Here is a 21,359-nt window from a genome sequence, read left to right as displayed (position 1 = left end):
ATCCTGTCTTTTCACCTTTGTAGTCCTATGCATAGTAAGTACTATAGCCTCACTAGTCCTCGTCGAGGAATCTCCTTGCCGCCCTAGAAGTTTGAGATCGTGCCCGACCGTTTTGGAGTCTGTTTAGGAGCTCCTTCAGCGCCTGGGGATTGACGTCGGACTGGAGTCGGCTCAACATGAAATCAAGCATGGTGCGATAGTCTTCTTCACGGAGCTCCTCTCCGTTCTTTAGAGTAATATCACACAATGTGTCCAGAATCTAGGCGTGACAGGCGCGGGCCTTTTGTAGAGAACTTTCCTCTCAAAGAGAGAGAGGTCGTCCCTCCCAATCAAAAGAAGGAGGGTTCTGTTCTGCTTCCGCTGCCACTCCAGGCATTGGAGCGGGATTCGGATGCCGCTCTTGACTGACCACAGCTTCCGGGGGAGCGGTCTGCTCCCAGGATGCAGAGGCGTCCTCATAGTTAGCCAGAAAAGCTTTGAATAGCTCTTCCGAGTTAGTGGATCCGGAGGGAGGCATTGAAGGGCCTGGGTCCCCCATTTCGTCCCAGTCGGACTCGGAGCGAAGCATCTCCCAACAAGATTCGAAAAATTCATTATCCCCAACCTAGGGCTGGTCGAGTATGAAGAAAAGACCTATATGGGATTCGGATTACCGAAATTGGATTTCCTTATTGATCCATATGTCGCTTAGACTTTACTTTTTCCCCTTTCCTCTATTTGTTTGATAGGGTCTTCGTCTCCGTGTAAAAGCAAACTCTCCAAATTTATGACCTTCAGTGATCTTACAACGAACAGGAGTTTTTCCATTGTAAATGAGTACGGAGCAATCAACAAATTTCGGCGAAATAGAAGATCTACATGACCAAATTTTTCTGCTCCTCAGACTTTCTCTATTATGCCTTTTTTCGTGAACTACTAAATGACTCCTCTTGCTCCAAGCTCCCTTTTGTTGCCTTCTCATTCACATCCTCGTTTAATTGAAACAAGCTTTCAATCAATATCTGCAGGCACATTATATAATTCCTATATGGAAATTCATTTGCGGAAGACCTCCATTCAAACATGAGAAAAGCTTCTGGGCCCGTCCAAGATGGGATGGGAGAAAAAAAGCGAAAAAAATCTGGATTGTGCATTGGTCGGGATCTCCGTAACAAGTAGGTGAACGGTGATGATCAAAACCAGGAGAAAGATCTGAAAAAGGGGACTTGGATAGGATTTTCACCACGATCAAAAGATAGGAGGGGTTCTCTTTCTTTCATCGCCGTCAAAAGCAAAGGCTACCAAAAAAACCTTTACTATCACGGAGATCGTTAAAGAAAACATGGATCCAAATGCCAAAGGGGAAAAATGGTGGAAAATCTTCTCAAGGCCTCGTCCTCCTCACCGCGCAAGCATGGGAAAAACGTTATGTGCTATCATTGCGGGGAGAAGGGTCATCTTGTGGAGATCTGCAGAAAAGAGGCAACCCGCTTCGTTTGTGGTGCCTTCGGCCACAGATCCTTCTACTGTCCTAGGCGAGGGAAGCAAGGTAACCAAGTAATCCTCTTTCTTGTGCTTCAGCCCTATGAGGATATGGTGAGAAACGTGGAACATTTGAGAAAATGTGCTGTGTCATTGAGGGGAAGAGCTTTTCTTTCGAAGGCATCTTTCTGAAGGAAGAGTGTCCCCTCCATTCGGATACAGTTTCTGATTGTTAGCTAGAATATATGGGTGTATTGTCATTCAAGTTCTATAGATGGTGTCTGTGTCACTATCTGTTTGAGTGCGTGAAGGCCCCTGGAGGAGTCGTTCTGTGAGTTGTATTCAAGCTCGCCCTTAGACCGAGTCAAGTTAGCGATAAGAGTCAGCTACTTTGGCCTTGTCATTCGCTTTGTTGCCATATAGATAGGTTGGAGTGCGGGTGGCCACTAACCCAACGAACGAACTTACGTGTAGGTGTGATCCTATCTGCTATTCCTCTATAGGACTAGAAATCCAGTACAACCATGTCCCTTTCTTAGGGGAAAAGCCCTCTTTGAAGGAGAATCCACTTCTAAGCGCCAAAGGCGGGCATCCGACGTCACCAAAAAGAAGGAGAAAGGCATTCAGGCACTGCAAATCCAAGAAACTCCAAATACAGGCCGGCACGAAAAGCGAAATGACCAAAGGGATTGGGGATGTTTCGGCACCAAAAAAAGTGTCACTATGCTAAACACATCGAATATCCATCTCTTTATGTGGGAGCGAACCATCTTCGCTTACGGGTCTACCGATCCTATAGCTCCGATATAGATTTAAGTAACTTGGCAGAAAAAAATGCGGAAAAACAGTTTTGGATGGAAGAGGTAGATGAGAAAGACTTTCCACTTAGAGTCAGAAGTCCATGCTAGATGACCGATCTTTATGACCTTGAGGAAAATTACCTATCTGGAATTAATACACCAAAATCGGTTATTTCAATCGATCCACGAAAGGAATTGATCACCACGATAATGTGACGCAAGGCAAAATCTGTAATCAACATCGGTTATGTAAAATAGGTCATTTGAGAAAAAAAAGATAGGTATCTCTCAGTAAGAAATAGTAGTAGTAGTCAAAAAGTGCACTTTTTCCATATATTTCGATTTATAGGGATCCCTATCTTTATCTCTATCCACAGAGATACCTATCTATATAGAGAGAGATTTTTCTCAAAATTGATCTAGACTATCCTCTATCCGGATAGATATGTCCCTATGAGCGACTAGGCCGATCTTTTTTTATATGTTTTGGCCACATCCGTTTCCACTCTGAAGAGGAAGGTTTGGATCTTTCAATCTTATGTCGTGAGGGATGTGACCTATGTTAGGTCCATAAGATACCACAACTTTTAGTGTTCTATGATCCACCTCCGAATAATGAGTAGGTAGTTCGATCCTTTTGATTCTTATCTTCCTAGTAAACGGGGATCCGGAGCAATAGGTCGAATTACTATATAAAGAAGACTTTTCTACAAAAGGACTTATTGTTCGAGTAGGAAGATTTCGGTTTTTCTCCTTCCCTCTTTTCAATAAGAAGAAGTATTTGAAATGAAACAAATTCCTCTTCATTCTGTTGTGCTCAGCGAAGGAACTGCCTAAGCATACTTTTGCGGATCCAAACTTCTTTGTTCTTTCAAAGTCTTCTTCTTGCATATAAGAACGCAACTTTTGCAATTCCTTGGATTTGAGTAGTAAGCGGCATCCCCTCTGAGTTGTGAGTAAGCGGAACCATTCTTTTTTTGTTCTTCTCCAGATTCTGGCCGGTAGGAATTTGCCTCTTCTTTTTGCAACTGATATGGCCGATAGGAATTTGCCTATGATTTTTCCAACTGATATGTCGATATAGAAAGATCTCCTTATTTCAAAACCGCGGGTTCTCACGTCATTTTCTTTAAAAGATATTAGATCACCGTGGAAAACTTTCAAATGAGTAATGGTTACCAGTCCATTATTCAAACAAACCCTTCGATGACTTATCGGCTACCTTGCTTGAGGAAGAGTGTCACTAAAATGGAGACAAACCGGAATCACGTCCGATCTTGTTTCTTGATTGAGTAAAAAAGGGATATATGAAGTTCGTTCTCTTCCTCTGTGCATCTCCCTTATGGGTAAATCCCCATAATAAAGAGACAACTTTTGTGTAGTTTGTGATTTGATGTTACTGTTTCGATTTTCTCTTCGAGAAAGATTTCTTTTAATGGATCTCCTCTTGTTCCTCAATCTTCGGAGAATACGGCGTTGGATTAGAGAAAGTTCTCTGTTTCGAACATTTCCTGGAAGTAGACGACACGTTTTAAATCTTAATGCTGGCATGGCATATTTCGTTGAATCAGTCTTTTTCGCCACATCGCGTATAAAGGGAATCGAACCCAACTCTTCCACGAACCCCCCACGAATGGCCCTCCCTTAATTCAATGAACTATGAGAATTCATTTTTTCGTTTTTTTCTTTTCAGTTCTCATAAGTCCTTGATATACTAGCAGAAACTCAATACTTGACCGACTGCGTCACAGTGCTCAGGTAAAGTGGCAGTGGTTGAAAGCGAGCGGAAACGTCAGTGTTTTCTGTGCGTTACGATAGTAGTGGTGAAAGAAAATCCAATTCAAATATCTCAACGTAAAAGGAAAATCGTTTCACTTTGAAAGGAAAGCTAGCTATATGAGATCGAAATCACTCTATCTACGATATTCATTGCACCATGATTGAAGGACAATGAGGGGCAGGTTATATTCCCTTTCTTCTGATCGATTGAGCTCAAAGGCAAAAGGCACTAAAGATGTTTAAGATGTTTCATCAGAATTGCTATTGACATCGACTCGTCCGAGAGATTAGCAAGCACCTCAGGGTTATGAGAAATCCATCCCCAAAACCCAGAATTGGATCTATTGTTTTCACTTTCTTTCCCAAACAATGTATCTGTTGATACCAGAATTGCTTATATTGCTCGCCCTAAGATGGAAAATGCGATAGAACCCACTTTACATACCTCCATAGGAGGAGATCCCTTAGAAGAGAGTGAAACAGGCAGTACAGCAATTCACAAGCCATAGAGAACGAAACTCGGAAGAAGATCTAGTTTCAAGTCAGCTAGGAAGACCTCTTTCTTAAATTAAAGGGAAGGGGTCCACATAAGCCCCAATTATTCCCTAGCTTGTTAATCCAACATATCAGTTGGCGTGTCTGAATAAGAAAGAGTTGGGCGATGGTTTTAGAAAACCCGAAACTAGCCATACCCTAAAGAAAGTGAATTCCAATCTATGTGAATCACGAAAGAAGCAAAGCCGGTCAAAGAATCGATTATATGCCTTCTCTTTCCATAAGACCGATGGCCTTAGTAACGTAACGCACAAAAGGAATAGAAGACAGAGCGAGGGGATATGTCACGAGCAAAAGGGATGAACAACTACCCCTGTGTACGTAGCTTTGTGTAACAGGGGAACGACTGTTGAGTCAAAAAGCTGAGTGAGAAGGAAGCAAAGGATCGGTTGTGGCGGGATACGAAGTGCTTTGCTAAGCCAATACGAATGTTTACATACGAATCCACGCCAATACATACGAGTAGTAGGGGTATGGAAATTCTCATCAATTAAAGGTTAGGGCTCGGTTTCTGGTTGACTTTTCGAATCCTATCCTCTGTTTCTGGTTAAACCAATTAAATAGGAGTACCCACCCAACTTTCATATGCTGTTGTTCCTATACGCTAACGGGTTCATCTTTATAGGCAATGATTTCATTTGTATTCCAATTCGTACGTATACCCCATCACTTTGTTTACCATCCCTATCGTCTCGAATAAGGTTTCCTAGCCTAGCCCATCTCGGTGTCAGCTACCGAAAGAGAAAATTGGTCTAAGGGCAGCATCTACTCGTTCATCGCTTGCCTCACATCGAAAGAGGCATGGCTTCTCTCTTCACTCACTCCCATGTTTGCCAGCTTCAATAGCATGGAAGAAGGTGTTCAAAGAACATAGTTTCACATCTACATTTTCTCCATTTGATCTTGATCAATAATTCACTTATAGAAATAGAATAGAATAGAAATATCAAGAGAAACACTCTTCTTTCCGAAGATCCATTTCTAGTGGGACATCATTCATAGGGAGCGCACATTCAATGCGCCCTCTACTCTTCACTCTTCACTCTTGTGCTCGATATCCTCTTCAACAAGGATTTGCGGCTCTAATCCCTTTATTTTTCCAAAGGTAAAAGATGGAACAGACCGAATCCAAGCCATATAATTGCTTGATGCTCAAGAGTGCTTAGTTGGAAAAGAGTTTTCTATGTCGTTCAAACTAATGCTCGATTTAGAATTCTATAACAAAAAAAAGAAACAATCAATTAATCTATCTCACCTATATTATGAAGCAGCTGCTAGGCCTGATAGCGAAGTGAGCTTTGTGAGTTTTAGTAGGGTTGTATCGTCCGTCTTCAACATTCATCCATAAGACTTATTTATTCGATTCATTGTATCTCGAACAGAGGTAAGTCCAGCTTCCTCCTCTTTTCTTTCTTTTTGTTAGTGGCTTTCTCTTTTTAGAAGTCGAACTCTAGACTTGGCAAAAGTCCTATCCTTTCTTGTAGCAGAGCTACGTCCTAATTGATTGTATCATGCTCTTTCGGGTCGAGGCACCTCTAATGTAATCTTTGTCCAGAGGAAGGAGGACTTTCACAGAAAAACAAAAGCTGTATGCCAAAAAGAGCCAATGTGAATTTAGGTTCAAAAGGATCAATAGCACATGACGAAGTTCAAGTGTCTTCTCTTCAAGAGAATAGAGCATAATTGTACGGTTATATGGATATCAGTGCTTTTATTCAATTCCCGAGGCACTCTTCAATGATTGAGGAGATTCCCGAGGCAGTCTTAGTGCTATCGTCAGGGTCACCAGCCTACTGTACCCCTTATTCTGGCTTAGCCTTGCTTAAACAGAAGAGGCTTGGTTAGCATCCTTTCTATCAGGTGCTGTTCTTTGCTACCAACAATTCTTTAAGTACGCGGTGAAGTAAATAATAGTGCACTTGCTGACAATAGAACCCCCAAGAAATCTTACAGTATAGGCCGATATCTTTGTGCAATGTCATTTACAAGCTATGCTCCAAAGTCTTGGCAAATAGGCTGAGAGAAGTACTGGATGAGATAATTTCCGAGGACTTATTAAATAGGGGTGTTTTTTCTACGAATATAATCAATTCCATAATGCTATCCGCTTTGACGAAGCAAATCAGATGACGGGCGATCTACGCCTCGAAAAGGAGAAGAAGTGGTTCTCGATACTGAGCAAAAAGTCACTTTCGATGCAGAAAGTAGGAAACCAAGGAAGCAGGCATTGGCAAAGAGTGAATCTTTATCCGATCCTATAATGGCTCAATCCGATCCAACAACGGTACTTCCAAAGGCTCCTCGGCTAAGAAAAATAATAGTTGTATTGGCAAGGCATGAAAGGGATTTTCTAATGCTATCCGAAGACGAATCAGAATACGGAACCGGAAGCCGTAGCCCAGAACCTTTAGCTTGAGCGGAAGGGGAGGAAACCGGCTATTCGAACTGGCGGGTGGGTGGATACCCTAGTGCTTATTGCTTTGTCGGAGCAGGGGCGGAGAGGGATTCATTAGTTTGACAACACAAGGGTGTCATGTGGAGAAAGAGAATGGAACTATTCTCCGGGTACTGGTACCGCTTAAGCCCAAGCAAGTGAAGAAATCCTGTAAGATGGACTTGATTTAATTTTCTTTCCAAGACCTATACCATATGGTTTGGGTATACCACTATCACCTATCGAAATGAAACACTAACCTACCCACGACCCCCTATACCGGATACCTTTGCTTTGAAACCAATGACTAGTAGAGGACTTCGAGGAACAACAGCAAAGGGAAGTAGGGATGGGCTTTCCTCGGATTAGTATTCGGATTTCGCTGGTCTTGCCAATGGTTGTTATTTAAAAGAAGGGTTCGCACCGGCAAAGAAGAATATATTTTCTAGTTGTAGCTTTCGAGGATAAGAAGGATTGAATCAAAGGGACGAGCAAAGGCATGTTTGGAATTCCATAGAGGAATCCCCAAGCAAAGGCCAGGACGCTAACGCTAACGCTATTGATATTCCTAGCGCTTGTTTTCGTAGGATGCCGAGGACTCTTTCTTGAATACAACTAGAGAATTATCAAAAGAATACGACTAGCTCTTTACCACGGGGATGCGTTGAGAGGAATCAATTGTTTAACCCGGTGACCGGATAGGAGCCGTGACTGTGTGGGTAGCATTATCAAAAGAAGGAAATTCGCAGCGCTCTAAATTTCTCTATTTTGATTCTTTTTTAGGGATTGCGCCGTTACTGTACCTGCTTTCGCTATTGCTGTTCCACTTTGCCGTTATCCGTCCCTTTGTTAGCTTAATAGGAGGGTGCTTTTTTAGCGCAAGATGATGAAATAACAACCTAAGCTTATCGGCATTAGCAAATTGAGAAATTGAATAGATCCCCGGCCGTTGGATAGGAGCACTGCCGTTACCGTGCTTAGAATTGATGAAATTGGATTTCTTACAAAACCCAGGATCTTCCTATTCGTAGTTTTCTTACAAAACCCAGGATCTTCCTATTCGTAGGTGGTATACAACTACCCCTATCCCTATTGTTTTGATACATGGCGTATTGGCTTTTCGTTTTTCTAGCTAAAGATCCATCTTTCCTGGATTAGTGATTACTTCAATCCATACCCCTATGGAATAACAAAAAGCAAGGGCAGAGGGACCTGGATCCGGAACCATACAATAATTCGTAGGAACCCACACCGGATAGAGGGCCGTCCCTTCCTCTTAAGAGGTGTAATTCTGTTTGGGGATGACATTAGATAATCCGAATCGTAGTCCTCGCGGGAATGGTCGCAAAATGCGAAGGAGTTTTGTTGTCGAAGCTGGGGATCTAGATAGGTACCGATCTCGGTGGGGATTTTCCTATTTTTTCTATGGAATTTGTTTCATTCCTTTCATGCACAGATGAACCTTCTGAGCTTTGGAAGTACCTTTGCCCTGGAGGATTGTCCCGTGATTGAGGGATTTCTCTACAACTATTGCGATTAAAGACATATGCAAATCCGAAACAGGGAAGTACGAAACTAAAGGGACTTTCTCTCGATGAACTCCCTAGTTCCTATGTTTGCTTTGAGGCAGTGCTAATTGCTAATGTGTGAACTATCACTATAGAAAAATATATTGGAATCACTTCTAACATCAAAGATAGGAAAATCTGGCCTATTGGGTGCCGATCCACTCGATCCTATGCTATGCATTTGTGACCAATAGAGGTAAGATCATGAATACAAGATGGTGATGAGTCATGCCAAGTTTGGGGAGTGTTGCTCGTACCCTCATTGCATGTTTTCAAATAGGGCATACTGCCTGTGATTTACTATTGAAAAACAAGTCGACAGGAGAACCCGAGTGCAACCAGATAAGAGTTCACTTTTGAAAGACGACAATGGCAAGTCTCAATCAACTATCATTAGATCAATAGTAAACAAGAGATTGCTTTGCGTATCACGGATCGAGCACACAATAGAATGCTCGAACTACAGTCTCCTAGCAAAAGGCAGGGCAAGTGAGTTCTACACGATATTCGATAATGAAACGAGCCTTCCTCCTTCCGAAACCCCCTCTCCTCGGCCCGGGATAGCGATAGACGTACGAATTCAATCAATGGCGATAATGTCATCCCCTTTCCTTAGATATAAAAGAATCATTCTGAGCGAGTCCATAAGAAGCGACCCGCTTTTTCATCGGTTCCGGGGGAAGACCAAAGATCTTGCGCGACCAGAAAAACTCAAAAGAGAAAGAGAGGTATGCACTGTGAAGGAAGCCCTCTGACCCACTCTTCCTTCCCCCTACCTACCCATAAGGTAAGTAGGGGCCTCGGCATCTCTATTTCCTGAGAAACCTACTAAAACTACTTCGAGAAACCTACCAATTCGAGAAACAATACAAACCTACCAAAAAAATTACTAGCCTCCCTTTTTGGGTGGCTTCCACTGCTTGTGCGAGTGAGCAATTATATTTCGGATATCCTGGGGTTCTAAGATCTCGAGCAGAGGAAAGTCCCGGGGGAACGTGTTTACCATGAATAGGATCTCCCCAGGCTCAAGGAATGCAAGAAGTCTGTCTATCTTGCATTTTAAGCCAGGGAAATCCTTATATTCTGAGCACTAAATCCACATTTTAAAGGTTTCTTTGTAATTGTCAAGCGCCCCCCCGCTCCAGAGGAGAAGCTTCTTCTATGGCTATGGCCAAAAGGAGAAATAGTCCTGTTCATTATATGGCTCCTAGAATCCAAGGCATTTCGTCGGAATACATCCTGTCTTTTCACCTTTGTAGTCCTATGCATAGTAAGTACTATAGCCCCAATCATAGCAACTAATAAAATCAGACTAGAAACCAAAAACCAGACGGAATAGTAGGTATAAAGTAAATTGCCCAATGTTTCCAAATTAGTCCAACTTCGTACCTTTCCGGCATAAACCGTATATCTCAGAGAGGTCGTATTTCTGTGGGTTGGTAATAATGGAATGGTTTCATTATCTAAAATGAAGAACATTTCCCACCAAAAGATCAGTCCAATAATACCACTCACTAGTAAATAGCGCAATACTTCTTCGTGAATCTCCGCTATTTGAATATTGAACATCATAACCACGAATAGGAATGAAACGGCAATAGCTCCTATATGAACTACTGGGGATATCATAGCGGAGAAGTCGAGACCTAACAAAATAAGTAAACCAGAAGTGTCGCAAAAGACTAGGATGGGAAACAAAACGGAATGTACCGGATTTTTAGCACGTACAACCATCAAACCAGAGACCAAAGCAGGGCTCGACAAAACAGAAAGTATCATGGTACGTCGTCCTCCCTTGAAATGGAACTTGAATGCTGGAGCAAGAAGACGCATTCAAGTCGATCTATTACAACCAGCGCGGTTGTTCGTATTTCATTTTCTTTTTCCAAGCCGACGCTCTTCTTATAAAAGAAAGCACTCACTGAATTACTTACTGAATCTCATCTTTCTCTCGGCGCCGAGAATTTTTGACGTGTCCGGGTCGATCAGAGGTTCGTCTTGCTTCTCCCCCACCCTCGCCTATGAAATGGATAACCCTTGCTGCCATAGCAGTAGGATTTTAAGGGCTTCTGTTGAAGCGGAATAGGAGGAAGCCATGCATTCTTGAAAGAATCTCCAACCCCCCCTTTACCTTCTCTTTCTATTCTATAAAAAGGCGAACATCTAATCTAGGCCCGGTCGCCTTTCTATGAAGGCGAGCAGCCCAGCCCCTTGTTGAAATTTGGATATTAAGGAAGCCATATTTCACAATAGCAGCTCTGAGAAGCTGGGCTTAGGGTGCGCCTCCTGCGGTCATTTTAGTGACTCAATTAGCTGGCTTCCCTGAGCTCAGACTGGTGTCGCCACCTCTCCTAGGACCGGAATGATTATCCCCGCCCGATGGGTCTACATTCATCCTTGAATGTCGTCGGTTACTCTTCACTTCCCCGCCATTCTTGTAACCGTCACCTGTAATCCACGCAGGTGTGTCCGCACCCCCTAGAGTGGACGAGAAAGAAAGGATTTTTTATCGGAGCAACCCCCCCAGGTTTCAGACCCAGGAGTTCACTTTCCCGTATGAGCATTCGGTACATATATAAGTCAGTGGAAGAGTCAAAGGGTCACCACTACTGAGGATCTCCCCCCTTATCTTAGAAGGGTCGTCTGAGGGTCTGCCGTGGTTCATTGCTGTGCTTACACACTAGGCTACCCTTCTCCGAAAGCTCCGCGGGACCACCTATCACTAGTCTTCGGCCGGAGGGGTTTATTGCACAAAAAGGCCGGGACGCGGGCTCCCGCAGAGGAAAGCCCAACGAATGTCAGATGCAAAGCCCCGCACCTCATTAAGATCATATTGGCATACTCTCCTAAAAAAAGAGCAGACCCCATTGAAGACGGGAGTGAGGTACAACAAGGCCATTTCCGTCCACCTTCTCACGGAGCCGTACGTGGACGTTACCGCTCATACAGCTCCCAGCCAGCAAGCAGTTAGCTTTCCTCTAGAAGTCATGGAAGTGTGGATAAATCGACAGAAGGTTTTTATTTCTTAAAAAATCGCCCTAACCGTCCTAAATATGGACGGAGAGCGGTCTCGAGTTTTTCGGGGTCCTCGAGATCGCATTTTAGGTCGAGTAGAGATGCTAGGGAGTCTGTGGGCTTCCCTTGGCATTTCAAGATGGCCTCTATCGTCTTTTCGAGAGCCTCCCGTTTGCCCGTCAAGGGGCATTTGACATCCAGAGACAAAAGCAGTCCCACACGAAACTGGGAATTTTCCCCAATGGACGTAACCAGCTCTGCTTTCGCGGTCTCAAAAGGAGAAGCCCCGAACGCTTGCAGTTGCTTTTTTCTCTTTATTCCTTCTAAGCGAGCCTCTAAAGACTCTACTCCTACTTTAAACTTAGAGTCCTATTCTTCCAATTCTTCCAAAGACAAAGTAGAACTTCGTTTTGAGGAGTTTGCCCCCCATTTGCCGCCGTCCAGCCGGCGGCTACTCTGGGATGGATCAAGGTTTAGGCCAACAGAGGGGGCTTGCTCCCTTTCTCCTGGAGCTAAGGAAGGACCTGCGGGTGGTGTTTCCGGTAAAGGAAGAATCTCAAGGAGGGTCTCCAGACCTTCGAAGTGCCCCACCACCAGGGTTGGCGTTGTGTCGACGACCCCCTCTGGCTCCGGGCTAGAGGTAATTTCGATGATCTCCCCGGCCCTTTGTTCCTCATCACCATCGCAATAACAATAAGGAGACGCGGTGACGTCGTCATCCAGAAGGAAAAAGAAAAACCCCAAAGGTACCGAATGGAATTCTACTTGTCGGTCTTGGATTCGTTTCGTTTATCAAAAATCGAAATAATAAATAACAACCCATAAATCAAAGAGAAATTACGATAAAAAATCTAAAGTGAAGCCAATCGCTTGTAAAAAGAAACCAGTCTCCTTTTAAAAGGAACTGGCCAATTCACTTCGAAAAACTACGTTCTAACTTGAGCAGAAAAATTGGTGGCATTTGACATCTAAAGTTTCACCACCCCTACTACTGCCCGAAATCCTGCTTTGGTGAGCTTTCCCCAAGGTGACACCGAAGGTCTACCTCCTTTCGTGCGCCCCTCACCTCCTCCATGAGGATGATCCACTGGATTCATTGCAACATCATGAACAATGGGGCATCTGCCTAAGCACCGACACCCCCACCACGCTTACGGCTCTATACCTACTAGACCTGTATTCAGTAAAGCTTTCTTTCTATATGCTAATTCTCATGCAGTTCATATTGTCGATATGAGTCTAATTGCCTCGAGAAATAGATAAGAATTCCTTCCTTTATCGGTAAATGAATAGGAATCAGGTTAATAAAACCGAAACTGTTTCCGCCTTCCTCTCGAACTGAGCTATTTCTCTAAAATATACAGTTTCACATCATTACAGGAAATCCTATACCTGTGTATTACCACCCGGTATGGAGCCATCGTCGTCTTCGGCGTAGCGTGAAGACCTTCCCTCGGTCTTCGAGTCGTTCTTGACTGGCTAGCAAGCACCAGTGGAATTTAACCGCCTTGTGGTCGGGACACCGCCTTCTTCTCTAGAATCACGCAAGTGGTACCGCTCCCCACGGTAAGGAGAAAGACCTTAAGGCTTAAACGTAGAGCCTGAGTCCACAAGATAGTATTTTCTCGGTGACGATCCAGTTCAGTGGTTGTATCCAGAAAGATTCTAGAGTCATTTGCCGTACCCTCCCAACCAACCATCACATATGTGAAACTCATGTGAAAATAAAAAGCACACAAACTCTTATGTGTTGGCGAAACTTGTTTTCCACGATAACGTATTTGGTTTGCTGTTGGAACTCGGGCAGAAATGTGTGTCCCGGCTCCAACGCTATTCTAGAGATGCAAAAAATAGAATAATAGATGAATTAGAAAACTCAACTGTTCTTTGTGATTCAGTACCGCTTGAACTAACTGGCCCAATTCTTGGTAGGTACTTATTAGGGGGAGGGCCAACCACCGAATGAACAATGATCTCCTGGCCCCACTTGATTCCTGGGGAATTTAGGGAACCCTGCGGACTTGACTCTTTTAAGAGGAAGAAATTCGAAGTGAAATATCTAGAATATGCTTTACACTCCATTTTCACACAGTTATGCCCCCTACCTTTCTGTAGATTGATGCACTAATAAGACTCCGAATCCTTGGTTTGAGCATCCCTTTCTTTTGTAACCTCTCTTAGGAACTTCAAACGGAACAAGGCTAGGATCCTAATCTCTATTCCTTCCTCCTTGGCGTCAGATAACTCCAATAAAGCATGACTGAAGTAGATATAAAATGTGTCGAAGAGCAATAGACTCTTTTTTTTATAGAGCTTATCATTGTCATTGATTGACCAACATGACTTATGGATTGCATTTTATACTGTGCTATTTGAATAGCTAGATTCTGGAAAGGTAGAGGAAATAGACTTTCTTGCTCCTGCATCATTCTTGCTAAGGGCATCTAAGGAACTAATCAAAGGTTACGAAAGAGAAGGCTTGAAAAGGAACTTACTTTTCCCGCTAATGCTACTTCCGCTATCTCGTAAGGAGGATACGACTCATAAACTTCCCTTGGTATTTGGGTAGGGAGAAAGATAATTAATTAGACTGAGTGAGGAATGTATACAACTACTGCTCAAAAGGCAATAAGAAGCACGCACTCCTACTAGACATGGAAGGAGTAAACCTAAAATATGCTTTCTTCCCTTATGTTGAATCGACTTCCTTGTCTCTTTCTAGAAAGTCAGCAGCTGGCCCAAGGTGACCTACTGGGAAATGAAAAAACAATTGGTTCAATCGAGTACTTATAAGCCGAACGGAGTTCTCTCTCATATTGTTATGTTTACCTGGAATGCCATAAGCCTGCTCTCAAGGAACAACTCGAATCACTGCTGATGCGGGACTTGCTTTCGCACGGGGAGTTGGATAAATTACCCTCTTGTGGGTATGGCGATAGATAGCAATAGCAACAGATTGATTATGATTATGATTATGATTAAGTAGACTGACTGTTGGATGAGCTCCAAAAGGTGGTGAGCCTGATGAGTCAACCAAAGGGAGTGGGCCCTTTAAACCCCTAGGGCGTAAGCATTTCTGCCTATCCAAAATAAGAGGTCAAGTCAATCTTGAATGCGGTTAGTACCTATTAGTATTAGATACAGAATCCTATTTGCTTTGAGTGCCCCTATCCTATATTCTCTCTATCTATAGATGGAGAAAGACATGCTCGATATGAATTGGGACAAAGAAGAAAGTAAAAAGCAGGAGGTAGGTCCGTGGTTTCAAGTTGAGTAGTGAGTGTTTCCTTGAGGGGAGTCGGCAGAAACCTTTACTCATTTGATTTCCTCCCAAAAGAAGGAGGGGTTTTCCTGTGGTAGGCGCCAAGAAAGATACCATGAAATTAGGCACCAGGTACTATCCATCACACTTAGAGTTGGTATTTATTGTTTGATTCGAATCCCTGCTTACCAAACAGTTGTCATAACAGATTTGAATGACGATATCCAATTATGAATGGCTAGAGGAGGCACAGAGATAAGACAGAACTGATGGTAAGGTAAATCAAAGGTTTTCATTTACCTTATCATCGTCGTAACTTTCTTATCTATTTGTATATGCTATTAGAAAGGGAAATTCGATACAACCAACACGCAAAACCTTCCATCTTTCCTATGAAAACAACTTCCGCCTGGATAGAATAGTTAGCCAACATGAATTCCTGCTTATTGTCCTTCCTACCCATAAGTGAGAGCAAGGCCGAAGTAGAGCATAGAGCTTAGAAGTAGGATCTGGTAATTGGTTCTGCTCAGCAGATGCAAAAAAAGAGGTGTTTTTGGGGTGAGTCCCTGCCAAGCGGCTTTTGATGACGGCGTCGTCAACGTACACTTCTGTATTACGACCCAACTGAGACCTGAGGATGAGGCTCATTAGGCGCTTAAATGTGGCGCCGACATTTATCAAATCGAAGGGCATTCGCTTGTAGCAGAAGGAAGGGGCGATCAAACTCGTTTCTTCTTTGTCTTCCTCAGCCATATAGACTTGCTGATACCCAGAGTAGGCGTCGAGGAAGCTCAACATCTCGCACCTTGCGGTGGAGTCGACCAGTTTAGTCCTTGTACTTTGGTGGAACCAAATTCCTGTATATGGATTGCAAACCTTTTCTGCTTTGGGTCTTAAGTGAATGAAAGGGTGGGTTAAAAAACCATGGCCAGCCCCCCTCAAGAAATCTCGCCCGTAGGTTACTGATGGGATGCTAGCTGCCGGTATACAGGAAAAACGTGGTGCAGAGCATGAACAAGATGTGCTAACACATATCCCTTATATTTATTGGTTCTACAGAAGATGTATGATAAAGAGCTGGCATTAAGTCATGCAACGCGCTCAGGCTTTATAAGAGGAAAGACTCTCGCCAGTATAGATTGAACGTACGACGCTTGCTTACAAGACTGCTACTGAAAAAGGCTACCTCTTCAAACTGCTGAATGCCCTATTCCATCTATCTTTCCCTGAAAAAGCGTATACTTTTGTTCTATAAGCAAATAAAGCATACTTCTTTTGCGGATCAAGCAGTCTTCTACCTTGGTGGGTAGCGGAGAATCAAATCAATATCGGAGTATTGCTCTAGCTGCTGCTGAATTAACCTTGATTCAATCGTGACTCTCTGAACTAGGCTGTACTTCGTCTTCCCCTCTGGACCTCAGAAATGGAAAAAAGTTACCAGTGCATAATTGAAGATTCGATGAAAACTAGTCGACCTTTCATCACAAATTGAAGCATAGGCTGTTAGTTGAAAATCCATTTGCAGATCCTGTTGTTGAGGTAGAACCAGCTTCACCAATAGCATAGACTCTATCAGTCGAAGAGATCAGCAGGTACGAGGATAACAGAGACAGAGATAAAGGCTTCGTCAGTAGAGACGAGAGCGGGGCCCTTTTGAAAATCAGAAATAAAAGGGGCGATCAACGAATTGACCAGGTGTAAGAAGAGGGAACTGGAGCAGAGCAATATGTAGCATACTTTTCCGTTCGAGACCCATATCTAGACCCTTGTGATCGATAGCCGGACCCATGCCGACGGCACCGAAATCCTGCCCCTCCCGCGGAACTAGTACCACCAGTAGATAGGCCCGATAGGCCAGATATAGTTTGCAATCCACACCTATAATGTTACTTGAACGATATGTGGAGGGATCGGGGCGTCTTAGCCGAAGAAATCGATACCATGGTGTTACTTATACATGAAGGTTATTCTGCATTTCATCCCAAATTGGTATACAAAGCCTATAAGAAAGGTATGACTTTGCAGGAACGTTTCACTTTGGAAAGGCAAGATGAGGTTGGGTATTTAAGTGCCAGGCGCCCACTCATCAATGCTGGTGATTGGCCTTGTATGGCTGCCCCATCCCTTTCAGCAGATGCGCTACTTTTTAAAGCATTAGCTAATATCTTAATGCGGGAGTTTCTAGTGATAAGAAACAATCTCCCGTCTAGACTCAATTATTATAATGAAATGTTGGATTACCACGAGAGGTTCTGGGATGGTCAAAGTGGAGTAGAGAAAATAGTCTGCGTGGATTTGAGTCACAGTATCCGCTATGTTTCTACGGAACATCTATGGAATACATTAAAGTGTCTACACAATCTGGGAGTGATTTCCCACATCTTAAAGGAATTTCTATCTCTCCCGATATATAATGCCAACACTAACCTCCAAATTCATCATGACAATTGTATACCATTAATAGGTGAATTGAGTGACGTGCTCTTACATCTCTTTTTGCAGCATCAATTCAATAGGGAGGTCCTAGGCCGGTATGAAGGTGTTCTTTATACAAGATGGGACACCAATGTCCTTCTAGCTTCAACACGGTATGACCCATATCATCTTGACCGTCCACAAATTCTAGACATCTTAAGGCACGTAAATCTAAGTGGATTTATTTCCGTGATCGAACGTGGTGGCGGGGGCATGCACATGAACTCTGAGAAATCTCAGATATTCCTCAGTGCAGATGGTGATGTTAGTATCCCTCAACTAAGCAAAGGTGAGACTGACTATGATAGTGAATGATTCCGGGGAATTGGATAGAGTAACCTATTCATAATAATGATGAGTATCCCCGGGGGCATATCCTACTTTGTGAAGTAAGGTTCCAAGAAAGGGAGAGAAGAGATAGATGGATCTGAACCTGGAATCAAAGGGATCTGCGAAAGGCATTTTGAAGAATCTTACGTCCTTGAGAAAAGTAAAAAGATAGGAAAGGGAAGTAATGTCAAACCTAAAAAAGAATATGGCACGAGAGATTGAATATAGGGAGGAATGAATTGGGCATCAAGTAAACTAAGGCATCAAGGAAAGTAAGACTTGAGGATGGAAGGGAGGAAGGAACCAATAAGCCACCGTCAGTGTACCAATCATTGGGACAGGTGCCGTGTGTTCGGTCTACCTGCCTTTAGTACGACCCGGATGAAAAGATGTTGACTTTTCTTAAAGGTTAGGCCAAATGATTCTAAGCTTGAGGACCCATTCTATCTGGGCCTAAATGCTGGAGTTTCAGAATTCACTCTACTTCTTACTAACTTTCGCCGAATATATCCTATGTGCTTAACACATTGACGTTGGCGGCTAAGCTTTATTTCTAATGGTAAGCCGGGGATCTAATAGTCCACTTCACCCTATCAAACTTGACCTCGATATAGGTTGCTTTTTGATGACTAGTTAATAGAATAGACGGTATCTATTATTTTCTACCTCCTCTACCTAGAGACGGAAGACATCTCTCACTCGTACATATATGGATGGGTTTTCTACCTTAGAAAGGGATGAAACTGAGCAGCAAAGATTGCTAAAATAGCAAAGGGGATCCAGATTATTTCTGAACTCCAACTGAGTGATGCTATACTCGAATCTAATTCTGCTGCAGCTTGACAAGGACCTGTGAAAATGCTGATATCTCGAATCCCTATCTTATTAAAATGGGGTAGCTTTACTGAAGTACTGCAAGAAAAGTATGGAAAAAAGCATAGTCGGTACTTCTTAATGCGGTACGTAAGCTAGTTATCCTGACTAACAATCATGCCTTGCTTGGATTTAGGGATTAGGAATTCTTATTGGGAAAGAGATTGGATTGGCATTCAAGTAGGAGTAGATCCTATTGGTCCAAAGTAGGCATTCTTGTATCAATTAAAGTAGCTATCTTCATGAAATAAGCGCTAAGATTCTAGTTCAAAGATAGGAGCATTAAGCTCTAAATCCAGTCAGTCCAGCTGGAAGTTTCACTAACTACTTAGGGAACTAGGGACCAGACCAGAGTTATGATTGGTGTATTCCATTCCTACCGTAATTGAGACTTGCCCTCGCTCGCGGGTGATTCCTTATAGCTTGATCCATGTGATGGCTGTTCTCTGCAATGAACCACAACATGTCCATGGACTTCACAGAGAATTGAGTGAATGCACTAAAAACCAAGAAATGACATAGCGAGAACTGAGCAGCTCGAAAAGCTCGGACTTCGTATACAGAAAGTAGAACTAAAAGCAGATGAGTAGAGATTGAATCGAGCATAGAAATAAGAGAGTTTTGCTTAGCACTGTTCGGTTCGTCTTTCTTTACAAGTCAATCTATGCATAATTCTATTTCTTGCAGCGCTGAATCCACTTTTGAAATACAGATCAGGGGGCGGTATTCTTATTCCTTGGCTCGCCACTTATGAAACAAAACTAGATATTTCTTATTATTTTCTTAGGAGCTGAGCTCCGTATGCGGTTCGATTAAGATGCGACAAAACCTTACCCATTAGTCTTGGAGATGCCACGGATGGAGGGAGTCATCAGTCGCACAAGCTTATTGCTAAAGCCAAGACAGGACATAATAGCTTCTAAGTAATGCCATTGTACCCGCTTTCATTATGCCCAACTCAAAAACAATTTATCCCATACTTCTTCTTTTCTTGTTCCTTCGTATGAATAACAGGAATCCCGGTTCGGATGGTTGACCAACATTATGATTGTGTATGAACTAGGGCTTTGGCTCAACACCTGCTGTCTTTCTTGCCCATCCTTTTGTGGTATCGAAGCTGTTCATTGAGATCCATAGGTTCACGTTACAACCCACCAATAGTCGATTCCAGAGTGGAAGGCGAAAAAGATAGGACGGGGACCCTTCGGAAGAAGGTATATGCCCGTAGTATCTAGAAAATATTCATGGTTGCAAGAGCGAGGTTAGTCATCCTCACCATCACCATCAAATACCGGTACTGCTTTTTCTACAAGCTTGATTTACGAACTCGACCTTTCACAGGAAGGAAGTTCCGTATACCATCAACGGGTCAAACCGCTAGAGGGTCACATATATCTAAATACTAGTTCCGATCGTACCAGTACTTACTTCCGTGGAGATACGAGAAAGGGGGAGAAGATGCGATTATGTATCATAAATACTAAGGCCAGACAGACTAAAAGGGGCTTTTGGATACGAAGAAGGTTTTCACGTCTTGCTTTGGGTGGTATGCTTCCTCACTGTTGCTATTCTGCCCTTTCCCGGTAGTCAACCACCAACGAACGCAAGGAGATCTGGACCTGCATGTAATGTTTTTTTGCCAATACTCTAAAGCAGCTTCCTTACATCAACATGGGATTGCAAAAGGGAGGGAATTGAAAAAGGCGACTCCTCCTTAGTAGGAATAGTAGCTGAGGCTGCTTCAACTCATAACGAAGCTATTCCAGCACATAAGTCCGGGATGATCTGAGGTCGCTGGTCTCACATGGAAGAGATATGAGCCTCCGCTGGATAAACACCAGAACTGGTATCAGCTTCTTTTGTTCGTAACGAACAAGCAACAGAGAGGGCCTGGGTTTCTCTGAGGCTTTGACATAATTCCTTTTGACTCTATTAACGTTTATGCCTTCACACTCCAACGTTTATGCATCGACCCCATTTCCTTTTGATCATATTACGCTTGACTCGCTGCAAAACATTTCGCTTTCTGCGCCACGCTCGTACGTGGTTTACACTCCTAGCCTTTCATCTGACTTTGCCATCGGGCAATTGTTTGTTTTCAACTGGATTGGATTCTGAACCAAGAAAGATAGGCAACTTTCACTTGAAATAAAGGAGCTTCAGAACTCTTGTATTCCACCGAATAAGAATAAGAATAAGAATATGTAGCGACCAGACCTCAACCAGTCTGATCTCTGTGCTTAGTATTATCCCTGGATCAGTAATGCTGACACCACACAGTACTTGGAGGATTTATAACAGAGTAGCAACCACACACTTATTACATCGAATGTCTCAAAAGAGAACTTATTGAAATAAATACGGCTTAAGGCCATCTAAAAACGATAACAGCGGAAGGATTGGAAGATAAGCGAGTCCATCAACTCCAACGGCATCACTGAGTATAGAACCACATGATGAGATTCACATGATATCCAGGTACTAGATACTCAAAACGTCCATAACCGGGGACACGACTAACCATGATTAGTTTGTACACTCTGCACAGGTTTGCGCACTTTTCCCCACAAGACTCAATCGCCTCCATTTGATTCCTCGCACTACATGGTGTTTGAGAAACGGATGACCGAGACATAGTCTTTCGGAAGCACTAGCACCTTACATGTGGGTAGACCGGTACACCTACTTTCCCCTACATCTGCTAGTCTACCCGTAAGAGTTCCACGACTTAGTCAACTATGCCAGAGCCCATAATGGCTTGTGGCTGCACACGGATGTTTCTAGTTTGAATAATCTCATGATCCCTT

The 21,359-nt window shown here is 43.2% G+C and overlaps 1 protein-coding gene and 1 pseudogene across 1 annotated transcript; both read right to left on the bottom strand.

The window, feature by feature from the left end:
• Positions 1–2,559: 2,559 nt before the first annotated feature.
• On the bottom strand, positions 2,560–3,862 carry LOC123095046 (ribosomal protein S4, mitochondrial-like; annotated as a pseudogene).
• Positions 3,863–9,324: 5,462 nt separating this feature from the next.
• LOC123095045 (NADH-ubiquinone oxidoreductase chain 6-like) lies at positions 9,325–10,497 on the bottom strand. The gene has a single exon (XM_044516877.1). It carries the CDS (start codon positions 10,428–10,430, stop codon positions 9,657–9,659), a length of 774 nt encoding a protein of 257 aa, XP_044372812.1. The 5' UTR covers positions 10,431–10,497; the 3' UTR covers positions 9,325–9,656.
• Positions 10,498–21,359: the final 10,862 nt, after the last annotated feature.

This window comes from Triticum aestivum, chromosome 4B, assembly GCF_018294505.1.
Source record: "Triticum aestivum cultivar Chinese Spring chromosome 4B, IWGSC CS RefSeq v2.1, whole genome shotgun sequence".
NCBI lineage: Eukaryota > Viridiplantae > Streptophyta > Magnoliopsida > Poales > Poaceae > Triticum > Triticum aestivum.
This window is presented reverse-complemented; position numbering and strand designations above follow the sequence as displayed.